The sequence below is a fragment of the Globicephala melas genome, chromosome X (genome assembly GCF_963455315.2).
Source record: "Globicephala melas chromosome X, mGloMel1.2, whole genome shotgun sequence".
In the NCBI taxonomy this organism is placed as follows: domain Eukaryota; kingdom Metazoa; phylum Chordata; class Mammalia; order Artiodactyla; family Delphinidae; genus Globicephala; species Globicephala melas.
In genome coordinates, this window is record NC_083335.1 from 109,842,881 (window position 1) to 109,869,116 (window position 26,236).

The 26,236-nt window shown below is 49.6% G+C and overlaps 1 protein-coding gene across 8 annotated transcripts in view; it reads left to right on the forward strand.

Moving 5' to 3' along the window:
* Positions 1–1,042: 1,042 nt before the first annotated feature.
* SH3KBP1 (SH3 domain containing kinase binding protein 1) overlaps positions 1,043–26,236 on the forward strand; it is a 345,587-nt gene continuing 320,393 nt past the window's right edge. For all 8 annotated transcript variants that reach the window (XM_060292550.2, XM_070044699.1, XM_060292553.2 and 5 more), the window contains exon 1: positions 1,043–1,344. In XM_060292550.2, coding sequence (XP_060148533.1) covers positions 1,341–1,344 — 4 coding nt within the window. In that variant the 5' untranslated portion in view covers positions 1,043–1,340. The remainder of the gene's footprint in view (positions 1,345–26,236) is intronic.

The window sequence follows — 26,236 nt, forward strand, 5'->3', positions numbered from 1 at the left end:
AACGAGACGGTAAATGAATGTGATGGCTGTCAGAGTATGGTGAAAAGTGTGGTAGTGAATGGACCCCAAAAGGAGCTTGTGAGTTACCCGTGAATTACCACGAATTCCGTTTTCATTTTAGTGCCCACTCAAGGGTAGCCAGCCCAGGTCTGGGGGTCAATATGGCACAGTGATGCCTGTTGGGGAGGAACTGCCTCAGTGGATTCCTCGGAACATGGGAGCCTGGGAACATCGCTGAGCAATGAACCCCACCTGACCCAGGCATTCGGGTGCAGGGTTAGGGGTCCCTATGAAGGTCGGTGTGGGGCGATGCAGCCCACCGGCTTCATTTCTCTTTCTGCATCTCCATCCCACCACCTCCTACAAGCCGAACTCGCACCTGGCCGGCCGTACCCACGCTGCACTGAAGGGAAATAGCGTTTCTCTCCCTCCATGGGATGAACCCCTTCTCCTTCCCAACAGCCCCCTCTGTGAAGCCTTCTTCTGGGTTGCCTCGACACCCCGGGGTTACCTGTTAGCACACTCAGCAGGTGTTCGACCCTTCACCTTCCCATGGTTTCTCCTCCCCCAGCCTGTCCTCCACCTCACATCGCACCTTCGGGGTCGGCTCCTTCCACCTCCTTTCCCACGTGCCACTACACTCGGATGCGCCCTCCCCCGCTCGCTCCCCTCGCTCCTCTCCCTCCCCTCCTCTGGTCTCGAGGAGTCTCGCGGCATTTCCCGGGGCGTTAGACGAGCCGCCGAGGGTGGGGGGCGGCCTCGCGGAGCTGGGTCCCTCCCCACTGGGCGGCAAGGGGGGGCGCCGGAGCGCAGCAGTCACAGGGACGCCCCGGGCGCCAGCCCCGCCCTCGAAGGCCCCGCCCCGTGAGGGCCCCGCCCCTCGAAGGCCCCGCCCCCGCCCCGGCGGTCGCGCGTCCCCGGCAGGCGGAGCCGCAGGAGCATCGCGGCGGCGGCGGCGGTGAGGAGGAGGGGAGAGCGGGCGGCGCGGCCGCGGCTGCCGGGCGCTGGGCTGGGCGGCGCTTTTTTTTTTTTTTTCGCAATTTCCACTGGCGGGGAGCAGGAAACCCGGCGCAGCCGGGCGCAGCGGGCCGAGATGCAGCAGCAGCAGGAGTCGCCCCGGGCCAGCAGCGGCAGCAGCAGCAGAGGCAGCAGCGGGCGGCGCTGAGCCGCCGCGGCCGCCGCTACTAAGGAAGAAGCCGGCCCAGACGCCGCCGCGTCCCTATCCCTGCGCCCACATCCCGGTTCCCCGATTCCCGCGCCCGGGTCCCGGCGCCCCGACCCCCGCGTCCGCCTCCGCTAACTTTCACGCTGCCTCGGCGGCCAGGCCCGGCTCGACGCCAATGGGTGAGTGGGGGGCGCCCGGGTGCCCACCTCAGCCTGGGGGCGGCGCGCCTGTCCCGGGACCGCGGAGCCGAGGAGGGCGCCCCGGGAGCAGGGCCCCAGCGGGTGACACCGCGGTGGGCACCCTGCCTGCGTCGCGCACCCCCCATTCACTCCCACTCGCGCCCGCGTCCCTGCCGAGCCCGAGCGGCGCCGACGGGAACCCCGCGGGGGCTTGGGCGGAGGATCGCGGGGGCCGGCCCGGGGCGGCTGGGGCTGAGGGATGCGGGGGGGTGTGGTTGGCTTTTCGGGTGGGCGGGGAGAGTTTTGGCCATTTTTTCGCCCCCGGCGCGCCTTTCTCTGCGTTGGGGACGCAGGTACCAGGAGCTGGTGGGCTCCGGCCCTGCGCAGGGCTTGATGTGTCCGCCTGGCCTCGCCGCAGGGGAAGCCGGAATCGCGGGGTCTCGGGGCGGCCGGGGGCCGGGTGCCTTTGCGGGGGGATGACGTGGTGGGGGGCGGGAAACGCCCCAGTACCCGGCCTGGCGTGCGGTCCTCGGGTCCGGAGCGCCTGACCCGCCTCCCTTAGCGTCCCTCTTCCTCCCAGCCCTGACCCCCTCTCTGCCAGCCTGCATTCCTCCAGCCTGGCAGGCTCTCCGCTCGGTGATGCTCAAAGGCCACTTTCCACATCCTCTAAGTCTGCAGGCTTGGGGAACTGGAAACGGTGATTTAGTCCTTGATTTACTGGTCGAAGATCGGTTCCAAGTAGGCAACTAACTGTGAGGCCCCCTGGGTCCCATCTGGTATAGACCCAGGAGTATTGGAGCCACGTTGCCCAGAGGACCTGGCACTTTATTGGGCAATGGGCTTGAGAGTGCCAGGGCTAATGTTTGGCTCACCCAGGTAATATTCTTGCTGGCAGCCAATCTGTTTTCATACCTCTGGCAGATTACTTTAGGGTGTTTCTAGGCCAAGCATAGGAAGACTGTAGATTATAATAAATCATAATGAAGTGAGACCTTTCTGTGTTCAGGTCATAGGATTTTAGGTAGGCGAGTCAGACAGTGATCAGCCAGCAGTCTTGGGAGGCTCGTGAAGACAGATGCACTGGAAGTGGGGAGGTTTAACCCTGTCAGTTGTTGACAGGCAAAGTTCAAATCCCATTTGTGGTCATTTGCCATAAATCGTTTTCCTTTTCCAAAGTGGTGACGATCTGACGGCCTCTCAACTTCAATGTCACTTTTTTCTCAGTGCCCTTCTCTGATCCCTGCACCACTCCCAGTCTAAATCAGTTCCTTTCTGTTACCCTTTCTCCTTAAAAAAAATTGGCAGTATTACATATTTATTTGAGTTTAACATTTCTGTCTCCTGTAAGCTCCATGACCATGGGGACATTGCTGTGTTGCACTGTTTTGCTCAGCACTGTTTTCTTTGGTACCTGGCACAGAGCAGGCCCTAAATAGATATTTATTGAATCAATGAATGAATGAGTGAATGAATGAATGAGGAGGTAGGAAACCCTCCTACTCTATGGAAGGCAGAACACTTAGCTTGGCGCTCTTGTTTTGCTTTGGCACCTAATAAGATGATTTAGTTCATTAACGAAGTATATACTTTAAACATCACCCGTTACTTTCACAACAGATTGGTTTCTCCTGAGGTAACCAAAAATGCTGTTTTGATCACCTTTCGTTTTGGGTGGGTCACCTAAAGGGTTGCACACAAAAAAAGATGTTAGATCCAAATGTCTTCTCCCGTGGCTGGACTCTGTTTTCTGTATCTCAGTGGGGGAGAGGACGGAGTTCTGTTTAAGAAGAAACAGACCTGTTTATCATTCAAGTCTGAACTGTTTTCATTATCAAGAACCTTAGGAAAATTAGAAAGTGCTTCTGCAGTTTATAGCCGTTTCAGGCTTAATCTTTTTTTTTTTTTTTTTGCGGTACGCGGGCCTCTCACTGTTGTGGCCTCTCCCGTTGCGGAGCACAGGCTCTGGACGCGCAGGCTCAGCGGCCGTGGCTCACGGGCCCAGCCGCTCCGCGGCACGTGGGATCCTCCCAGACCGGGGCACGAACCCGCGTCACCTGCGCCGGCAGGCGGACCCTCAACCACTGTGCCACCAGGGAAGCGCGGCTTAGTCTTTTTTTACTGTAACCATTACAAAGTGTGGGGGGGGGGGCGCCGAAAGTGATTTTCATTTATTTCAGGTGTTAATACTTTGAGGCGCTAAGAGTAAAATGGATGCCGTCATTTAGTTCATTAAAATGTTTAGAGTGGGATTTGAGATGCTGGTAGTAGTTTGGGGGCTAAAGATCACGTGCTGTTTTCTTAAGCATCTTCAGCAGTGTATTTGTGATGAAGTACAGGTATTTAACAATTTATTCTGTATGTCTTCCAGTGGAGACACCTAACAGTGCTGTTTCTGAAGCAGGTGTGTGTGTACACACAGGCACACCCCCCTTCCCCAGTCTCCCGTATCTCTTTGGTTTTCAGAAGATTTGTCCAGTTTATCAATTTGATATACTTCCATTCTTACCGGGTCTGATAAGGATTTTTCCCTTGATGGATAACACAGTAAAGCTGTATTACATAGTCTTTGATCTGAAAAACAACTGCAAAGTATCAAATCTCTAACACTGAAATGAAGCCAGTTAGCTGTGAAATGGCCTCTTACAAAAGCTCAGTCAGAATGTGCCATCTGAGTTTGTGGGGAGATGCCTTCAGTGCCAGATGCAGGGAAAGGGTCTTGTAATTACAGCTGCACAAATATTATTACCAGTGAAATTTGTGAGTCGTGGAGGATGTGCAAACCTAGCGAAGGATTTCCATTGAAAGAATTCCAGAGTAACAACAAAGTTTGGACTGTCGTTAGCACTGTATCGTATTGGTGGTGCTAGACTGCTTTATGCTAAATCAGCTAAAGCTAAAATGAGTATAACGTTTGCCTCCACAAACAGGCTCCAGTTAGAAATGGAAGAAAAGACTCCACCTTTATCAATCATGACCTTTACTTTACTACCTTCCATCCATCATGGCTGGGGCAAAGCCTTGCTACCCTCCTGGTTGCACAGACCTTGCTTATTTCTTCTCAGACGGCTTCAGTCCTTCTTGTGTTACTGACATTCTCTGATTAACCTTCGTATTTGTAATTGTTGGTTTTTTTTAAAAAATATATTTATTTATTTATTTTTGGCTGCGTTGGGTCTTTGTTGCTGCACGCGGGCTTTCTCTAGTTGCAGCGAGCGGGGGCTACTCTTCGTTGCAGTGCCCAGGCTTCTCATTGTGGTGGCTTCTCTTGTTGCAGAGCATGGGCTCTAGGCGCGTGGGCTTCAGTAGTTGTGGCACACGGGCTCGGTAGTTGTGGCTTGCGGGCTCTAGAGCGCAGGCTCAGTAGTTGTGGTGCACAGGCTTAGTTGCTCCGTGGCATGTGGGATCTTCCTGGACCAGGGCTCGAACCCATGTCCCCTGCATTGGCAGGCGGATTCTTAACCACTGCACCACCAGGGAAGTCCCTGTGATTGTTTTGAAGTCGGTTGCACACAGTGGTCAGTATTCATCCATTTATCCATCTATCCGTCCAATATTTATTGACCTCCTGCTTTGTGCCCAGTGTTGTGCCAGCGGCAGGCACACAGCACACACAGACCTGCCGGCTTGGGCTTCTCAGTCTAGTGGGAGAGGTAGGCTTGAGTGCAGTACTTACAACGATGTGTGTAAGCCCAGGTGGGTCTCCTGAAAGGAGATTAGAGAGGGGGGATCTGACTTAGGCTGCAGAGGGGTAAGGACAGTGTCTTTGAGGAGACTGTGTTTGAGTTGAAATGTGCAAGTTGGCTAGGAGCCATCACTGCCCTCCATCTCCCCGCCCCCCCCCTCAGGAGCACCTGCAGTGGAACAGCCGTGTACCATGGGGACCCGTGGGGCATCACAGCGAGAGGGGGTCAGGAAGGACCACACGTAGCAGTGGGGCCTGTGTCTGGTGCTTTGGGGAGCGTTTAAGGAAGCCGGGTGTCGCTCTGGATTGGATGCTGTCAGGAAGCAGGGGTGAGTCCTGATCAGGCGTCTTAATCTTCTTACCCGAGAAGCGGGGAAGACCAGACAAAGGCTGGGATTGGTGAAGAAGCAGCAGTCTCTTCTAGGAGCCGGGACCCAGGGACGTTGGGGTGACTTTGGTGGTTTGGACAAGTTCCTGCTTTGTCCGTGTTTTGACATGATTACGGAGTGGTCTTGTCAAGTACGTGATGAGTGGGGGCAGCGAGTAGGAGGTGGTAGGGTGGGGAGAGTGGCCATGTAGGTATATTCGGGGGTGACTTCCAAAACATCGGCCACCTCCAGTCTGGGGACTGTTGTTCAGCATTCAGAGAATGGACAACTCACATGCTCTACCCGGGATAGATCCAGAGGAACAGAACAAGCTGCTGAGAACCAAGAAGCAGCACGGCCCTTAATGGGAAAGGTGCAGGGCAGCAAAGTACTGGAATCCTTTCAGTGTGAGAGAAGGAGGGTCTCTAATGCTGTGGTTCTCAGAATGTGGTCCCCTGGTCAGCTGCTTCAGCCTCCCCAGATCCTGTTAGAGATACCAGTTCTCTGGCCCCAATTCTACCCACTGAGTGGGCAACTCTGAGGGTGGAGCCCAGAAATCTGTGTATTCATGAGCCCTCCAGAGGGTTCTGATGCGTGGTCAAGGTCAAGTGTAGAACCTCATTGCCTTGCAGATGAGAAAGCTGAGGTCCAGAGGGCGCAGGTACACGGGCACTCTGGTCATAAAATAAGATGCTGTTATAAGTGACATAAGACCTCAGAGAAGGAGAAAAATGTGCTCCTAGTTCAGAACAAGCCTCTCCTGGAGTTAGTAGAACAGTTCAGTGTTGATTCATCCATGAATCCAGTCCAAGCCAAACCACCTCCAGCACCTGGGCATTAGTGACGCTAGCTGGCCCATCTCAGTGTTAGTCACTTGGAGTATCACACAGGTGTTTCCCATCATCCCTTTTTTCCCCTCCGTCATCTTTACAAGGGGCATTAAAAATATATTATTAGCATTATGAGGGTTTTTGATATTTGTTTGTGATTTTCTATACCTGGTTGCCTGTATTAGCTTCCAATTGCTGCTGTAACAAATTACCACAAACTTGGTGCCTAAAACACCACAGGTTTATTATCTTGAAGTTCTGGAGTTCAGAGTCCAGCAAGGTTTCATCAGGCTAAAATCTAGATGTTGGCAGGACTGCCTTCCTTCTGGAGGCCTAGGGGAGAGCCCCTTTTCTGTTTTTTTTTTTTCCAGTTTCTAGAGTCTGCCCACATTGCTTGGCTCATGGCTTCCTTCCACCTCCCAGGCCAGCAATGGGCCAGTCACGTCTCTCTCAGTGTATCACTCTGATACTGATTCTTCTGCCTCTCTCTTCCACGTTTAAGGAAGGCATGAGCTGCATTTGTTTGGTCATTGTGTCCCTGTGCCTGGCTCATGGTAAGCCTAAAATTAAGATTGGTTGAGTTCATTATTATTCTTGACCACCTAGCTAACTTCCCCCAGGTGTGTCCTAGACATCTCAAACAGAGCCTGCTGCAAACTGAGCTCAGCATTTCTCCTCCATAACACCCATCCTGACTCATTCATTCCCCATGTCGTTGCGGGTATTACCACCTTTCCTGTCATTTCCATCGGTATTCTGCTCATTGCCTTGCCTCTTCTTCCTTCCCCCTGCCCCTATCTCAGCCCCTTCCAAAGGGCAGTCAAGTCCCAAATGTTTCTGGAATTGACCCCATGCCTTGACTGTTCTGCAGATGCTTTCCATCCTGAATGCCTTAGCAAAGGTTTCATGAAGCTGAGTAGTCACCCTTGCCTTCTTCTGTTCCATGCTTGTTCAGGCCTCTGAGCCTCTCCCATGTCATTCTCTTGATGGGGAATAGATTTCACTCTCTTCTCTGCCTTGTAGTGTCCGTGTATTAGTTTCCTCTTTCTGCTTTAACAAATGACTACAAACCCAGTGGCTTAAAACAACATAAATTTATAATCTTACACTTCTGGGAGTCAGAGATCTAAAATGTGTTTTACTGGGATGGTATCAAAGTGTTGGCAGGGATGAGTTTCCTTCCGGAGGCTCCAGGGGAGAAATCATTTCCTTGCCTTTTCCAGCTTCTAAAGGCAGCCTGCGTTCCTTGGCTTGTGGCCTCATCACTCTAGCCTCTGCTTCTGTCCTCACATCTCCTTCTCTCTTACTCTGACCCTCTTGCCTTCATTTTATAAGGACTGTTGTATTATACTGGGCCCACCCGGATAATCCAGGACACCCTCCCCATCTGAAGACCCTTAGTCACATCTGCAAGGTCCCTTTTGCCATGGAGGGTAGCATATTCACAGGTTCTGGGGACTAGTATGTGGACATTTTGCGGGTGAGTATTATTCAGCCTACCACACCCCTTATTCATCTTTTGAGGCCTGTTCCAAAGGTTTCTGTACAACACTTCGTCTTGTATTAAGTCTGTTCATCTCTGATTGGGTGTCCCCAACTACACTGCCCTGGCTCATTGCCTGGCATACGGTAAGTGCCATATGTTAATGAATGAATGAATAAATGAATAACCCTTTCACCCAAGTACAGTTGCTATTTGAAATTCTCTGAGGCTGTTGGCTGCCAGGAGTGTGTGTGCACTTCTGTAAAATCCCCCAGGCAGAGCGTGATGACAAGGTCTGTTTGCTGACAGTTCACGGTGGCCTGCACTTCAGTGGGTGAGAAGGGTAGTGCCACATGTGTCACATGGCTTCAACAAAGAGCTACAAGTTTAAGATAGCAAATTCTCTCTGGAAGTGATTCTGAACCAGGGGCAGTTCTGCTCCCCCCTCCCAGGGGGACATTTGGCAGTGTCTGGAGGTGGCAGCTGGTGGGGAAGGGGCAGCCTACTGGCAGCTGGTGGGCAGAGGCCAGGGACGCTGCTCCACGTCCTGCAAGGCACAGGTAGCCCCACCACGGTTATCCGGCCCCGAGTGCTGGGGAAGCCTGCTCTGGGCGTTACACAGATGGTCAAAGCATCGTTTCCTTCCTTCATCCTCAGCTGCTCTGGAACATAAGGTTTTCCCCTGTGGCCACAGCCTTTGTTTTATGAATGAACCAAGAAGTCGCTGGAGAGCAGGACTCTTTGGCACTTCTTCACCATCACCGTTTTGTCCTTTGAGTAGAAAGTGTCTTAATACAGCTCTTGACCCCCTTCTGTCCATACCTGGGTCGTGAAGTTGTTGAACTTGCTTCTTCCATGTGTGGCTCCCCTGATGTTTTGCCTTCCTAGTGGGATGTGCTTATATGCTGGGTGACAGATGATGAGTCCTTTTTGCCACCCACGCATGGGTCCCTGGAACCGAAATGCTGGTAGGGCCCTTGGCAGTCATGGCCCACACCATCAGATGATGGAACTGAGACTCAGAGAGGTAAAGTGACATGAGCCCCCAGCTGCAGAACCCAGCTCCCTTTCAATATGAGAGAACCAGCCACCTGTATAGGTGCTCAATAATTATCAGGCTCCCGCTTCCCCCCAGTGAGGTGCTTTCTGCAGCCTGTTTCCCTGGTAAGTTTTTTTAAACAGCTTTATTGAGATATTACTCAGATATCATACAGTTCACCCATCTAAAGTGTGCAATTCAATGTTTTTTTTGTATATCACATTCATTTTTATTTTTAAATATTTATTTATTTATTTTTGGCTGCGTTGGGTCTTCGTTGCTGCGCGCGGGCTTTTCTCTAGTTGTGGCGAGCGGGGGCTACTCTTCCTTGCGGTGTGTGGGCTTCTCATTGCAGTGGCTTCTTTTGTTGCAGAGCACGGGCTCTAGGCGGGCTTCAGTAGTTGCAGCATGTGGGCTCAGCAGTTGTGGCTCGCGGGCTCTAGAGCGCAGGCTCAGTAGTTGTGGTGCATGGGCTTAGTTGCTCTGCTGCATGTGGGATCTTCCCCACATTCATTTTTAAAATTATGGTAAAACATACATAACAGAATTTTCCATTCTAACCATTTTTAAGTGCACAGCTTAGTGGCATGACGTACATTTCCAGTGTTGTGCAACCAGCGCCACTATCTATTTCGAAAACTTTTTCATCACCCCTCCCTGTGAGTTTCTAACTGGAAGGTTAGGATCCGTGTCCCCTGGAGGGGTTCCTGGACCACTCAGCCATTTTGGGGAACACATGGTAGAAGCCCAAGGATCCCAGTTAAGATTTCAAAGGAATACAGGAAAAGAGAAAGTATGGTTTTGTTGTTTTTTAATGGTTTTCGCTGATGTTTCCTCTGGGGCGGTACTTCATTTTTGCTCTGTCCCTCCACACAGCTCCGTTGGTTCCATCCCTTTCATCCTGTGGGGGAATTCTGATTTTCTTTCTACATCCTGAAGCACTTGTGAGTTAGTTGCTTGGGCAACTTCCTTGGCAGTTACTGGGCTCCATTAAGAATATTTCAAATGTGGGAGAAAAGACTGCGGTGCCAAACTGGTCTCTGGAATCCACACGTGGAGACTTGATGGGGTGCCACGTTTCTTTGCTTCTGTTCCTTCAGTTGACAAAGGTACACCGGCAACTGGTTGGTGATGAGCGCTTGGTTTTCAACTTGATGATTCTTTTATGGGTAAATATCTTACAGGCAGTCCTGTACATTAGGGGACACTTAAACAAAGCCAAATGGAGCTCGTGGACCTTACCTCACTAGTAAACTATGCTTACAGTTAGGCTCAGCAGGAAAAAACACTGATAACAACAACAACAAAAAATCCTGGGATATTTGTCCTTCCTGAATGGTATTCAGTTGGCAAGAAAAGCCCAGTAAAGGCCTCAGCTTATTTCCTTCCAGTGGCCTGGGAAGTGGTGGGGCCACTGCAGGAGTCTGGTCTGTCCCCAGACTCAGGGGACAGAGCGGCAAGATGAAGTGCTATCCAATTCATGCTGCTGGTTCTTCCTCAGTGTCTTGGATTAAATACTATAAATATTTTAGTACTGATTAATTACTCATTTTGCATAACAAATCTAAGTCCTTAAGCACCCAAGTGCAGCATGTATAAACAGTTGAAAATACCAGCTCTTTAAACTTCAACTTCCTACCAGTCAGTGTTCAAACATCAGCCCTTGTGTTTTTGCCGGATTTTTCTGGACTCTTCTAGACTTGGAGGACTTGGGGCCCAGTTCTAGGTCTGGTCCTGTGGGGCTGCACCAGTTTTATCCATCGCTGGCCCACTCCCTGTGTGAAAAGTCTTTAATTAGTTTAGTGTCCTCTCTAATTATTCCAGCTAGTTCTCATTTTTGTGCCTGGGGCTAGAAGGAGGTGCTTGAACCTTGTTTGGGATGAGAGCTGGGAAGGTCTGCCCTGGCTTCGCTTTTGCCCGCCCCACAGCCAGCTTCTCCGTGGATCCGCATCTTCTGCGCCAGACCCTTCTGGATGCTACCTTTGGCTACCTTCTGCTTGAGTAGTTTCCGTGCTCACTTGGCGAAATTCACTGGTCATGAATAACTTTGTAAACGGGCTTTGCCTTTCTTCTATTTTGATCATTAAACACACACACAAAAACCTCTTGACAACTTGAACAAAATGGGACAGTTTTCACCATTTAACCAGTGATTTCTCAGTGGCCCTTTGTTCTCAATAAAATATTAGATGGAGCACAGAGGTGCAAACCCAAAGACGTCTGTCAATTAGCTCATCAGTGGTACCTAAGGCAGGTTGGGCAACGTGTTTGTTAATTGACAGTGACTTTTTTTTTTTTTTGGCTTAATTGCTACCTTTGTTGGGAAAGAAATGAAATGAAAGTAATTAGCTTTGCGTGGGTGGGGGGTCGAGAGGGGAGAAGGCAGGTAGGTGTGTCACCAGTTGAAGAAACAATTTGAAAGGGGCTGCAGTTTGCCCTGTTTCATGTTTGCTGGGCAGAGACACTGCAGCTGCTTGCCGGAGAAGTGTTTAAATTGTTTTTTAGAGTTAGTTTTTAGAATAGGTTATACATCCACATGACTCAAAATTCACAAGGTGAACAGTGGTCACTAAAAAGTCTCCTTCCCATCCCAGTCCTCTGGCTATCCAGTGACTCTCCCCATATACTGTTGATATTTCCTGTGAATTCTTCCAGGAAGACTTGGTGCCTATACCAGCAGATAGGTATTTCTGTTATCCTCCCGCCCCCTCCACTTCACTTCTTGATTAATTGACGATGGGAGGACTTTCTAGCTGGTGATCTTTTCCCCTGGGGATGTGCATGGGAACCCTGTGCCTGGGTTCTCCCCATCCGACTTTGGTGGGGAGACAGGTGGATTGTGGAAGCGTTCTCCAGGAAATTCTGCCGTGCACTCCGATCTCAACTGAGCTGGGTGCTGAACCGGTAGAAACTTGATCCTGGATCTTACACGATCTCGACCTCACTTCTGAACTGAGTTAGGAGATGTCTTCCCACTTTGATGTCGTGTGTGTAGTAAGGACTTTCTTCAAGTGAGGAAGCCAAGCAGAGCCTGCTAACCTGAAAAAGGGGCTTATTCTGGGGCCACAGAGGCCTCTCATGCAGCCCAAAGGCCCCAAGGAGTCCCAGAACCAGGGATGGGCCAGCTGCCCGGTGTGCCCTTCTGCCATCTCTCCTCCCTGCCCCTGTCCCCTTTCTTTTTTTTTTTTCTTTTTATTTTTCTGCGGTACACGGGCCCCTCACTGTTGTGGTCTCTCCCGTTGCGGAGCACAGGCTCCGGACGCGCAGGCTCAACGGCCATGGCTCACGGGCCCAGCCGCTCCACGGCGTGTGGGATCTTCCCGGACCGGGGCACGAACCCGTGTCCCCTGCATCGGCAGGCAGACTCTCAACCACTGCACCACCAGGGAAGCCCACTGTCCCCTTTCTTTGTGCAGTCACTCACGGGGCACGTGCCACAGTTCCAACCTCTTGTTCAGAGTTACTTGATTCGATCCCAGTTCCAGATTCCCATTAGGGTGACTCCGAGCCCCATGGAGGGTGTCGCCCCCTGGAGACACACAAGCGGCTGCTGTTCTCCCACATCTGTGAGGCAAGGGACTGCCCGGTTCCAGTCCTGTGTCAGTGTTTAAGGAGGGCCTCCTCGGTGCCAGGTGAATGCTAGGTGCTGGGACAGTCCTGACCAGAACGCAGCCCTGTCCCTCGGGGATGGGGATGTCTGGGGGCCACTCCTGGGGCAGGTGCTATACATGCGGATGCTTGAAAGCCATAAGCCGGCATACCTGAAGGTGCCCTGTGCCCCCTTTTCTTGGCTTTCTCTTGACAAAGGGGCGGTTGGTGTGAGGTGGTGCCTTCAAGGGTGATCCGGCCACCTTTGGAGTCCCCCTCACAAGGCTCCCCTGAGGGGCGGCTCCTGGCCTTGCTGGGCACCGATATGCTTCCGAGCAAATCACGGCTGTTTTTACCCTTTGAGACCCTGAGTCGTGTGACTGATCTTGGTTTTTCCTTTTGAGTTGGCAGCACTTAAAAAAGTGTGGATGTGACTTTGGGGGCACTTGGAGGGGTCGATGCATTTGTGACAGGGGGCAGGGGGCATTTGTGACATTGTCTGGCTCTTTTAGGGAGCCTGTGGGTTTTTAAATGGAGGAAAAGATGAAGACGTGAAAAACAGCCACCGCCTGGCCTGTGAGTTAACCGCTGGAGCCGGTGATGTCGGTGAAGGGGGCAGGGGACTGTGGCTGCTGTGTCCGCTGTCCGCCTCTCTCCACCCTCCCGCCTTCTCTCTTCTCTCTTTCTGCTCCGTCTCCTCCCCTCCCCCACCCCTCCCCACACCTCTGTACCCCCACTTTCCATCTCTCCCCAACTTTCTCTTCCCTCCAGCCTTCTCTCTCCCCTCACTGCCCACCCACCCATGCCTGACCCTCCCTCCTGCTCTATCTCTCTCCACTTCCCTTCGGCCCCCCGTTTTTGCCCCTCCCCCCTCTCCTTCACTCTCTCTTTCTCACACCCTCACCCCTCCTCCCCACCCCTCCTCTCCCATCCCCGTGTCTGTCCCCCTTCTCTTCCAGGTCCCTCTGTCCACACCTTCTCCCCTCCTCACCCCCTGCTTGCTCTTCCCACTTCCTACTAAGTCCCTCCTCCTCCCCCCACTTGCTCCTCCCCCACTTGCTCCTCCCCCCACTTGCTCCTCCCCCCACTTGCTCCTCCCCCTTCCTACTAAGTCCCTCCTCTTCCTCCTCTTTCTCCTCCCTGTCTTCCCACCCCTCCACCTCCCCATCCCCCTCTGTCCCCAAACTCCCCCTCTCTCCCCCTCTTTCTTTCCCTCAAACCCTCTCTCTTCTCTCCTCTCTCCCATCTCTCCCTCCCCCAGCTCTCTCCCTTGAACACCCCCCTTCCCTCTCTGTGGTCTCTTGCCCCCCTCTGCCTACACTCTCTCCCTCAAGACCCTTTCTCTCCTGAAATCCCCCCTGTCTCACAGCCCTCCCATTTCTCCCTCTAAGCCCTGCCCACATGGTACTGCCCCTGCCTCAGCATCTTCAGCTGATAGCACCGCCTCCTTTGCGCTGCTGGAGCTGGGTGAAGCTCGTGTATTCAGTGCAGTCTAAGGTCAAGATGGCCACATGAGGATGTGGGGAAGGGCTTCTGCCCACCCCTCAGGGACCGGGTGACCAGCTCCCCTGCCATTGAGGGCGGTTATCTTAAAGGATAACCTCTTCTCCTACGATGGTATAGAGGGCTCCATCCCTGACCGAGGGGAGGGGCAGATTCTAGGATGGGTGTGTCTTATTCTAGTTCCAATATTCTCTAACCTTGAAAAAAATTTTTGTTATAAATATATAGTGACTCTATAATAGAGTTTAGAAAATAGGAAGTGGGAAAATTTATTATTTTTTGCTGTATGCCTAGTTCTTCCCTTCCTGTTACCCTCTAGACTCAGTAAAATCCTCTTTAAATAATGTCTTCTGGTCCCAGCCACACGGCAGAGTATTAAGGGGAGGTCATGGTGGTGGCCATGTTGATGCTTAAGAGCCCTACAAAGTCAAAGGAGTCTGGAAGCAAGAGAATTTAAATCAAGCCCTCATACAGTCCCCCAGTACAACCACTTTCATTTTATTTTAGACTTATTACTATATACTTGAAGATAATGTAATATATGGATAATATTAATATATGTAGTATATATAATTGTACATCCTGGTTTTTTTTGTTTGTTTGTTTGTTTTTACTTCATAGTAATCTCCAAAGCTAGTGTTTGTAGTAGCTGAATAGGTGAGTTCCTGAATCTTAACTTATGTAACCATTTCCCTACCATTTGAGTATTTAGGTTGCTTCCATAATCTTGATATTATAAGTAAGGATGGCGTGGACACTATTTTCCTTTTTATCCTTTAAGGAAATCAGGTTGTACACAGGGTGACATTCCACATCCATTCTTTGTTTCCGTAGCCTCCAAATGACTGGAATGGCCCGTGCTGATGAATATGATGGTAAGTCCATGAGAGTCATTACATGTGCATTGGCAGGGTACTTGCCATTCCTGTGTTTGCTTTCAGTTTTAGTTCAAGAAACTCTGCTCATATGGCTTATCATCCCTTCTGTGCTGTGTGTGTGTGTGTGTGTGTGTGTGTGTGTGTGTGTGCGCGCGTGTGTGTGAGTGACAGAGACAGAGAGAGAGGGGAGAGAGGGAGACATCTCTGAAGGAGACTGCTGGTGGGGCTTTCCTATTCCACAATGCGTTCGTATTCATCACGCCATTCTGAGATGATTAATCCTGGTTCAGTGCTCAGGCATGAGAATAGGGAATACACAGTGAAAGGTAAAACCCTCAAGGGCTTGGTTCCTTCTCTTCTCTTTCTTTCCCCCTTCCCTCCCTCCCTCCTTCCACTTCACACCCAGACTGGCATTTTAAAGGGATTTTGTTTTCCAGAACCACAGGGAAAATTGCGTCCCAAAGGCCCTGTGTCCTCAATGGGACTTCACGTTTGGCTGGGATATGGGTCCGACTCCCATGCTGACGAGGGAAAGGTCATGGCTGTGATAACCGTCCTGTGATTTCCTAGCTTAGCTTTGTGTCATTGTGATACACTCCCCTGAAAAAATTGGGCTTTTGGCTTCAAAGGGCATCAGATAAGGGTGGCTAGAACCCCAGGATCCAGGCTGGGAGAACCATCTCTAAGCCTGCCTTCTTGATGCATCAGTTTTGTTAATGCACAGCACTGTGTAAAGCATTCGTTCCTCAACCACCATGTGCATGTCAAATGCCTGCTCGTGTACCTGGCCAAAAAGGAGCTGAATATTCATGATGCCCTTTCAAGGCCAAGTGTCTGTGAAAGTTTTAGACTTTATAATAACACGTGTTAGGAAACCTTGGTAGCTAAAGGGTACCGTATCCTTTCTCCCTTTGTTTCAGTTTCAAATTATGAACATAACTGGCCTGCACTGGCAGGACAAACGAGACACTTGATTCAGTACTGCCGTATATTGGAATTCAGTTAGATTCTACAAGTCCTTATTGAGCGCCTGTTAGGTGTGAGATCCGATAACCTGAGGGACTTGGAGATATCTAAAGCTCCCCTCAATGACACATTTTCGCTAACTTTCATTTCCCTAGTCGCGTGGGAGATTGTGATGTGATCATTTCATGAACCACACGGTGAAGTAAGCAGTTAAACCAAAGGGTGTTCGTTTGAACAAGTTTTGTTTCTCCCCAAAGAAGGAAAGATATCCATTTGAGGAACACACATCCAGTTAGAAGACAGCTCTCTGAGATAACAGTTGTTAGTCAGTGTCTCTGAAACTCCCTCCTCACTGCAGGTCTAGAGAAACCAAAGAGAACAGTCTTTCTCAAATGAGTAAGGCTGAAGTTCCCTTCACCAGGGAAGTATTTACCAAGAAACCCTCTTTTGCCTTGAACTTTAAAAAATGTTTATTAGCTTTTATTTATTTATTTACTTAATTGCAGTAAAATATACATAACAGAAAATTTACCACTGAAGTCTTTTTTTTTTTATTGTGGTAACATATATGGAACCTAAAATTTACCATCTTAACCATTTTTAAGTGGACAGTTCAGTGGCATAAAGTACATTCACATTGTTGTACAGCCATCACCACCAACCATCCACAGAACTCTTTCCATCTGGCAAAGCAGAGACTCCGTATCCCTTAAACAGCAACTCCCCGTTTGCCTCTCCCCCCCAGCCCTTGGCAACCAGCATTCTCCTTTCTGTCTCTATGAGCTTGACTCCAGGGACCTCATTTAAGTGGACTCATACAGTGTTTGTGCTTTTGTGTCTGGCTTATTTCACCTAGCGTGGTGTCTTCAAGGTTCATTCATGTTGAAGCGTGTGCCAGAATTTCATTCTTTTTTAATTACCTTAAACTTTTCAATAATGATGCTTCTTGAAAAATAGGCACTTAACTAGATACAGACTCCTTTTGCTTTTAGCTCATTTGGAAGTATAAACCTGTAACAGATTCACAAATTAAGGATAAATTAACCCAATAAAGCTCAAATCAACACTAATAAGAGATACAATGACATGCTTCAGTGATGCCATTGTTGCTGACGAGGCGGCAAGGCACACATGCTGTGGTGCAGTCTTTTGAGTTCACTTGCTTGTCTCGTCTCTTCTCTATTCGAACCAATGTGAGAATCCTTCCTTCACACAGTGCTCTCTGAGACCTTTTCACGGGGGTGCTGTGCATTAGAACCGGTTTTGAAAGCTGATAGGATATTTGATACACACAGACCACATGTCCTGTGGACAGCGTGTAGCATCAGTATAAAATACGTACTCAGGCACCCATCCCTCAACATGTGCTCTGGCTCCGTCCTCTCCTCCTGCCTTCTCTGGAGGACACAAGTATCAGGAGCCTTTTAAAAAATCATCTTTTCCTTCTTTTTAAGAAATAGTTTGATCATTTCCATATGTATCTCCTAAAAACATATTGTCTGGTTTTGCTTGGTTTTAGTTTTATATAACTGGCATCCACACCACACAGAGACTTGTGACTTGCTGTCTCTCATTTTGTACTTCATTTCTTTTCCCTGTCTGATCTTCCGTTGTTTGAATGTGCCATTGTATCGTTTTCCTTTCTCCTGGTGATGGACTTTTGCATTGTTTCCCATTTTTGCTACTATGAATGGACGTCCTTCCTATCACCATGCTGGTCAATGTCTCCAGGTGCCCGTGTGAAATACGTTTTTGAAAGGTGTATGACAAGGAGTGATTTTGCTGGGTTGCAAGTTGCTGGATTTCCAAAGTGGTTGTACCAGCATGTTCCCAACAAAGGAGTGGACAAATAAACTAATGAATGAAGGAGAGAACGCTGTATTCATTGAAGGAGAGAGAATGTGAGCTTTAGAAGAGAATGCCTAATTGGTTTTCACAATGTGTGTTCCCAGAGTGTAAACATTTCTGCTGCTCCCATTCTGCCCAGCATTTGGTGTCCCTGCCTCTGTCGTCATGTCTCCTTTTCTGGCTCTTCAGCCTCCCTCTTCCATCTTTTAAAGACCCTTGTGATTACACTGGGCTCACCCAGGTAATCCAGGATAATCTCCTCATCTCAAGATCCTCAACTTAATCGCATCTGCATAGTCCCTTTTGCCAGGTTAGGTCACATACTCACAGGTTCTGGGAATTAAAATGTGGGCATATTGCGGGGCGGGGGGAGGAGGCATTATTACATCTACCATGGAGGGAGGGAAGCGTTCCATTTCTAAAAGGAGGAGGGCGATACTGGGAGATAATGATTAGTCTCTGCTGTATTATATGACTGTTTTTGCCCATCTCATGCCTGTGGATAGATTTTAAAAGTATTAAATTGTCAGAGCTGGCGAACTTGCTGAAGATGGGACTTTGTTTTCTCATACTTTGTGGTTCTTGGGGTTCACATGTCTAAATAATCACAAAAGCAAACTGTTTTTAAAAAAATACATTTATTTATTTATTTATTTATTTATTTATTTACTGCTCTGTTGGGTCTTCATTGCAGTGCGCGGGCTTCTCATTGCGGTGGCTTCTCTTGTTGTGGAGCACGAGCTCTAAGTGCGTGGGTTTCAGTAGTTGCAGCATGTGGGCTCAGTAGTTATGACTCATGGGCTCTAGAGCACAGGCTCAGTGGTTGTGGCGCACGGGCTTGGTTGCTCTGCGACATGTGGGATCTTCCCGGACCAGGGCTCAAACCTGTGTCCCCTGCATTGGCAGGTGGATTCTTAACCATTCTGCCACCAGGGAAGTCCGACGCAAACTGTTTTTGAGGCCTACATCCTTTGTCACGAGTGAGTGTCCTCTGTGCATCTTCCGTTGGCCGCATTCCTTTCCTGAAGGCCATTTCCAAGTGCTGTTCTGCTTGTAGTTTCCTTGGAGAAGCTAACAGAGCCAGAAGCATCACTAGGATTAAATAAATGGTGAGTGTATTTATTGGCACAGAGTAGGGGCTCAAATGAGTTACACATATATAACAACAAAAGGCCACACTGGCACACTGCCAGAACCCCCTCATGTATAAAGACCCCCTCATCATACATTTTATGCACACAGTAGGTGCACTGATCAAATACCTTCCCGGCACCTTTTGACCCTCCATCTTGTGTGTTCATCTGCTTTCTGTGTGTGTGTCTGTCTGTGTGTGTGTGTGTGTGTGTGTGTGTGTGTGTGTGTGAGAGAGACAGAGAGAGAGACAGAGAGAGAGACAGAGAGACAGAGAGAAGCAGACAGAGACAAAAACATACACACACATACACTCACAGATTTTCTTGGCATGTGCTATGAACTGAATGTTGAATGTTTTTGTTCCTATAAAATTCATATGTTGAAACCCTAAATCCCAAATATGATGGTATTTGGAGGCAGGGCTTTTGGAAGGTTATTAGGTCATGGGGCTGGAACCCTCATAATGGATTAGTGCCCTTTCAAGAAGAGACAGGAGAGAGCTTGCTTCCTCTCTCCCTCTCCCTCCCCCACCCACCTCTCTCCCACCTCTCCTTCCCCCTACTCATCCCACCATATGAGGGAACCAGGAAGATGGTTCTCATCAGAACCTGACATGCTGGCACCCTGATCTTGAAGCGTAACCCTCCAGAACTGTAAGGAATACATGTTTGTTTAAGTCACCTAGTCTATGGTATTCTTGTTCTAGCACCCCAAACTGACTAAGACAGCATGGAGAGAAGGGGGAACCAGGAGAACTATGGTGGGATCTATTTGCCAGTCCCTGAATTTATCTCTTTGGTGGAAGGCTGCAAATTTTTATATCACTGTTAAGAGATACACAGAAGTTTCGGAAAATAGCCCAGTTTGAATCATCTGAAATGATAAAAGTCTTCTTCTGTCAGAATGTAGAAATAACATAAAAACAAATCAATACTTATCTCTCCAGTGAATTCAGAGCATCTAAAAATGGTGTGCTGGACTCAGTTGTGTGGACTGAGAGTGGGGGCTGAGAACACTGGGCTTGTGAGTAACAAGGTTGTGGGAAGGGTGTTTGCTGTGGGGAATGTCGTGGAAATTCAGTGTAGAAAATAATCTTAGGATCATTAGGGGCTGTGAGAGCCACACCAGCTGTCTCAAAGTGGCCCGAGGTGTTTTACAGATCTGGAACCACTCATGTTTGAGAATCAGATTGAGCTTTCACATAATATTTTATTTATTTATTTATTTTTGGCTGCCTTGGGTCTTTGGTGCTGCACGCGGGCTTTCTCTAGTTGCGGTGAGCGGGGCTACTCTTCATTGTGGTGCGCGTGCTTCTCACTGCAGTGGCTTCTCTTGTTGCAGAGCATGGGTTCTAGGCTCGCGGGTTTCAGTAGTTGTGGTACGCAGGCTTCAGTAGTTGTGGCTCGCGAGCTCTAGAGCGCAGGCTCTGTCTGTAGTTGTGGCGCATGGGTTTAGCTGCTCCACGGCATGTGGGATCTTCCTGGACCAGGGCTCGATCCCGTGTCCCCTGCATTGGCAGGCAGATTCTTAACCACTGCGCCACCAGGGAAGTCCTCACATAACATTTTAGATCCCTGGATGCTCTGAAATGCCGTGTCTTGTGGAAAGCTTGGGTTGCCGTTCCTGCTTGGCTGCAGTGGTGGCAGCTCTGTTCACATGGCGAGCATGTGGGTTCACTTTGCCATGTTCTCTACCATGCCCTTTTGCCTCCCAGACATAAGCGAGGACTGACAGCCAGTTGGTAGAGATAATCAGGCTCGTGCCGTTGTTTCCAGATCTCCTTACCCTCTTGGGTGCCCTCAGGAGACCATTGAGTGGGCCTTCAAACACCCCTAACCTCAAGAGTTTGAATTCTTTCGTGAAATTACAACCAGATTGTCTCTACTTGGTGGGGCTGAATCATTCTTACAGAGGGAGTTGCTGAAAATTTGCAGGTCACCAGGACTATGTGAGCCTCTAGGTGGAAGTGCTCTTTAATGATGGACCCCAGGTCACTCTCCTTTGAATGTCCCATCACACCCAGCAGTGTTGATATGTTGGTTTTCATCTGATACCCTTGGGCCCACCATGTGTGTGCCTGGCCCACGAGTAAGAAATACCAGTAGTTGCCAATATCCCAGGCTCTCCCCACTCACCTGAGATTTAATTTGAGCACCAAACACCACCAGTGTCTGCTGCAGTTTCTTTAGACCATTGTTGGCATTGGCTGCTGACCCGTGTGTGTTGGCTCTTGGCTGAATGTGCCTTGGGAGCCGCTGTTTTAAAATAGATTGTCCTGTCAAGAGCACCGAGGTGGTGGACCTTCTGTGGTAGGAAAAGATATTTAAAGGCACAGCATGACTGGAGAGTTCTGAATCAATCCATTTAGGGTGGGATATAGAGAAGTAAAACCAGGGCCAGTTTGGGGAGTGCTGTGGGAAAGCAAGTTCCCATGCTTGTTGAGGAGGTGGGGGGCAGGTCGGGGTGTAGGGGGGAGGGGCGGGGGCGGAGCAGGGCCTCATCTGATTTCTGTGTTAGCTCAGCCCCCCTCAGCTGGCAGCTTGTTTTAGGAATCTTCTTTGTTTTTCTTTCTGCCATCGATTGCTTCCTTCTGATAACGGGGGGTGGGGTGGGGTGTGTGCGCTAAGTCGATAATTTGCCAAATTTCTGTGCGCCGATTTTGGTATGTAAGGTAGGGAAAACTTTCTGTGGTGATGACTTCGAAGTCTTCAAGTCTCATGGCCCCGTGATACTTAGTCTGCTGGCTCCAACAGTGCCATCCTGGGCGCCTTCCCATCACTTCCCTGCCCTCCTTGGGCTCTGCTAGGTCTTTATGTGGTCCCTTCTGTCCATGTTGTCCCAGGCCCTGTCCTGGGAAATCTTGGCTCTCAGCCTGGAGCTGACAAGTTCTTGCTTAGGAGGTGGAAGGGAAGAGCACGCTGGGCTGGAATAATTCATGCACGCTGCCGTCATAAGTTCACTTCCCAGAGTTTGTAGTTATGAACGGGAAGAAACCACCAATTGGGGATGAGTAATTTATTCTTGAGGAGAGATCATGAGACATCTTATTTATCTTCGCGTTACTTGGTCTGCTGGAAGACACAAGGAAATCCGATTTGTTGTAGCCAGACATCATCCCCCTTCCCTTTCCTCCCTCCCTCCCCACTCCTAACTCGGATGTGAATGCTTCCGGGTGTGCAGGAGAAGAAGGGTCACCGCTTGAGGAGAGGGCACAGGGTACGTGCTGGCTCAGGAAGCCCCACCAGGGACCACAAGGACCCCAGAAATCATGCTCCGTAGACTGCAGTTCCTTCGGCGCCAAGGTAAAGACCATGGCCGTCTCCTCCACGCTGGCACCCCTGCACCTGGCCTGGTGTCTCAGCCAGAATGAGCAGCAAAAGAAAAAATATTTGTTGAATGAGTATAAACAACGGATGATGTATGACTCTCAAGCCAGAGTCTCGTTTCCCCAAACTGGGCCGGAAATTCATCTTTAATGGTATCGCTTATTCACATCTCCTGCACACAGTGCACGTCGGCAGGAGCCAGGGAGAGAGTCAACGCCTCTCAGAGTCTTCCCTGCCATTGGCCTGTCGTTTTGTAAGGTGTATTCACGTTTGAAAGCATATGTCTTTTGAAAGACCTCAAGAAATGGATCAAAATTATCCGTGACGTGGTCTCCGTAGAATTTTGCCAGCACAGCAGCACTTGTGCCCAGACCCCTTCGACTGCACACACAGGAATCTTCCTGTGGCTCTTGATCAGCCATTAGCGACATTTGTGTCACACTGAACTTGTCAAGAGAAGACCAGTGGTGGCTCCTGGTGCGGGGCGCGCTCTGTCATTAGGGCAGCTGGCAGGCTGGCTTGCTTTACGGCTCCTCCAAGGTTCCTTGCCCTGGGCCCACCACAGAAGAAATCTTCTCCTTGATCTTTCTCAGTTGTGGTCCGCATTCAGGCTTGCCACACTTCCGCCCGGGGACATGATGAAGCGCGTGCCTGTGCCCTGGGCTGTGCAGAGTAGAGCTGCGATAAGGGAGCCTGCGGGCTCGTTTCTGCAGGGCTCTCATCCTGCGTTTTAGGGAAGTGTCGCCAGTCCCCTGTGCGCCCTGAGCCGCGGGATGTTTTTCTTTGCTTTTCCTCTTGCTGGACTTTTTCGTTAGCCCGACCCCAGTCCCCGGCGTTTTGCTTCAGGATGCTTTTCTTCCTCTCTACGGAGTAATTGCTTAGAAAATGCCCTCCTGTCAAAAACATAAAGTCTCCAGTATCATAATTTGGTAGTGGAAATGCCTGTCATTTGGCTTCATCGTTTAACCGTGGTTAATGGGGACGAGATGGCAGCATGGTGGCCAGTCCCTGTGGAAGCCGATGGGGTCGAGCATGTGAACACTCATTGGGGGCCCAGCCCACTTTGGGCAGGCACTTTAATCTCTTAATGCTTTCATGCTTTGGAGAATTATAGGAGCCATATGCTGCTGCCCAGGTAACTGAGACTTGCTAAAAACAGAGCTTAAATGGCCTCACTATTCTGGCACTGGAAGGCATGCCTTTTTATTTTTAGGCCAGCCTTTGTTAGCCCCAATTATTTTCAAGCCTGGGGAAGAAGAATCACTGAGCAAGACCGTAGTCAGTTGGATGCTGTTAGAGTTTGAACCTTCATTCCCAGCCAGTTGGAAAGAGGATCCAAATCCATGGAAAGATAGAGGCTGACCGCCATGTGGCTCCCCTTCTTTACCCCCATCCTCTATTTGGGAGAATTCCGCTTGCGTTTAGGGTACTTGCTGCAGGAAAAATAGGTCGAAAAGAGTGAAATCTGGCTCAGTTGATAGCACTGGTCAAACCCAAAACCGGAACAGATTGGAATGCACCAGTTTCGAGGCCATCGGAGAACCACAGTGAGACTCACACCCACACACTGTGGGATTGGGGTGGTCTCAAATGGAAATTGTCATCACTATACTTAGTTGCAAATTGATGAATTCAAAGTTAGGTAAGAATAGGCTTAACTTCCATTGCTCATTTCATAAGTAATAATCTCATTTTACTATCCCCATTCTTGCCCACCTTCAGTTACAGAAATAACTCTGAGTGGGTTTTCTTTTTAAAGATCTGTGTCAAGTAGATACCTCATAAAAATGGCACAGGCAAACTGTTCTATTTAGAATTGCCCTGTGACACGAAACCACGTGTGCTTGCCGTCCCCGGGCACTGGTTTCTTTGGAGGGAAGGCCTAAGAGAATGGAGGCCAATGGCAGCCAGTGGCATGGAGCCAGACCTTCAAGAGAGGCAACTAGAAGTGCTGTGGACTTTGCATAGACAGGTTTACTTAGGTAAGAATCACATATTCATTAGGTCTGAAACAAGCTACTATTATGACATTTGATAACCAGTTGTCTTCATTTCCTATTGCTGCCATAATAAATTTCCACAAAATCACTGGCTTAAAACTACCCAAATTTATTGTCTTACTGTTCTGTAGGTCAGGAGTCTGATGTGGCTCTCCCTGGACTAAAATCAATGTGTTTCCAGCTCCTTTCTGGGAACTCTAGGGAAAATGTCATTCCCTTGCCTTTTCCAGCATCTAGAGGCTGCTCGTCTTCCTTGGCTCATGGCCCCCTTCCTCCATCTTCAAAGCCTGCAGCAGTGGGTCCTGTCCCTCTCACACTGCATCACTCTCACCCTTTCTTTGCCCCCAACTTAGATTTCTAAGGAGCTTCAGGATTACGTTAGGTCTACCTGGTTAATCCAGGCTAATGACTCTATTTTAAGGTCAGCTGATTGGCAACCTTAATTCCATCTGCAACTTTAATGTCCCTTTGCCATGTATTCACAGGTTCTGGGGATAACGATGTGAGCATCTGGGGGAGGGTGGGCACTGCTCTGCCGACCACACTGGGGACATTGTTTTTCTTGATCTCCATGTCAGGTAGGGCCAAAGGGGCAGTCGTTTAGGTGGCAGTCTGCGTGGGAGACAGCTTCCATCTTTGCAGAATTTGAGGAAGTTGAGAAGGTTTCCCTCAGCCTGGCAGACTGTGAAGTTTGTCAGATACCTTGTTTCTTTGTAGGCCCCTCCTGGAGTTTTGATGATCCCAGCTGGGTCTGTCACCGAGGGCTCCCCTCCCAGGGCTGCTGGGGTCTGGGGTGGCGTTGAAGGAGAGCAGGGATTCGGGATGGCTGGGAACAGCATGGGCAGAGCGGCAAGAGAGGAATGAGGAAGCAGGGGGACGGGGACAGGAAATGACAGACAAATTTGCCCCTTGGGAGGAAGAAAATAGAAGATGGGGTTGATTACATCTGGCCCCAAAGAAAACAAAAGCTTAGGCTTTTTTGTCGTGTGCTTTGCGATTGATTTCACTGTTGAGTCAACTTGGAGACCTGGGTCACGTTTTGGGCATCCAGTACACTCCAGCCCCAACAAGCCTGAGGGGTTCGGTGTGGACACTTGGTGGCCCAGGGGAGGCTTGTCACTGCCCAAACGGTGCTCTCTGGAGGGAGCAGCAGCCCAGCTCGAGACCCCGTCCCAGGAGGGCTCCGCTTTGGAGAGTGTAGACCCGGCCTGGCGCATGCTCACAGAGCGGCAAATGTGTTCTCAGGAATCCTAAGAAATGATCTGTTGTGAACTGACCTAAACTGGTTTGACGTTTGAAGAATTGTCAGATTATTTTGGGAAACAGTTGATGGGAGCTTTGTGCGTTCTTTCCCACAGTCCCACGACTGGGAGGTATGTGACAGGGAGAGCAAGTCTCAGACCAGTTTGGGCCACTCACGCAGCCACTTGTTAGCAGGCAGGCACGGGGAGAGCCTTCCTCCTGTTCCTTAGGCTCGAGCTCTCTGGCCAAGCGAGAGACAGTCAAGGCAGATGTGATGGTGCTCCAGTGGGAGGATTCCATCAGCCCCCTGTGGGGGGACAGGGCCCTCCTTTCATGGCCGACCATGCGCCCTGACGGAGTCCTGGCCCCCTCCCCCGTGAATTGGGTGGACTGCTGGTCTTCTTAGAATATTCTACGTGGTTCTTACTAAGGTGGAGATGCCAGCACAATGTTTCACTCCATCCAGAGAACAGGGAGATAATTGCTCGGTTCCATTATGCTAATTGACCAACTCCCATGCAGATGGACTCTGCTTAATCTTTCAAATGCTGCCCACCCATCCCCCCATCCTTGGAGTGTTCTTTTCTGATTTGGGTTCTTCACATAGGAACTGACCACCTCCAGGGTAAGGATTAATGACTGTACATCTGTATGTTACACTATTTATTTCTTTTAAAGGATAGATTGATTTAAAAAATTGGTTTTTACTTTTAATTTCCCTTTAGACTTAAGGAAAAGATACAAAAATAGTATAGAGAGTTTCCATAGATCCCTCACTCAGCTTCCCCTAATGTTAACCTCTTAACATGATCATAGTACTGGTATCAGAACCAGGAAATCAACATTGGTGTAATACTCCCTACTAAGGATTTTATTTAATTTCACCAGTTTTCCACTAATGTCCTTTTTTGGTTCTAGGATCCTACTCAGGGTCCCATCTTGCACTCAGTTTTTATTTCTCCTTCGTGTCCTGTGATCTGTTGACAGTCCCTCAGTCTTCCCTTG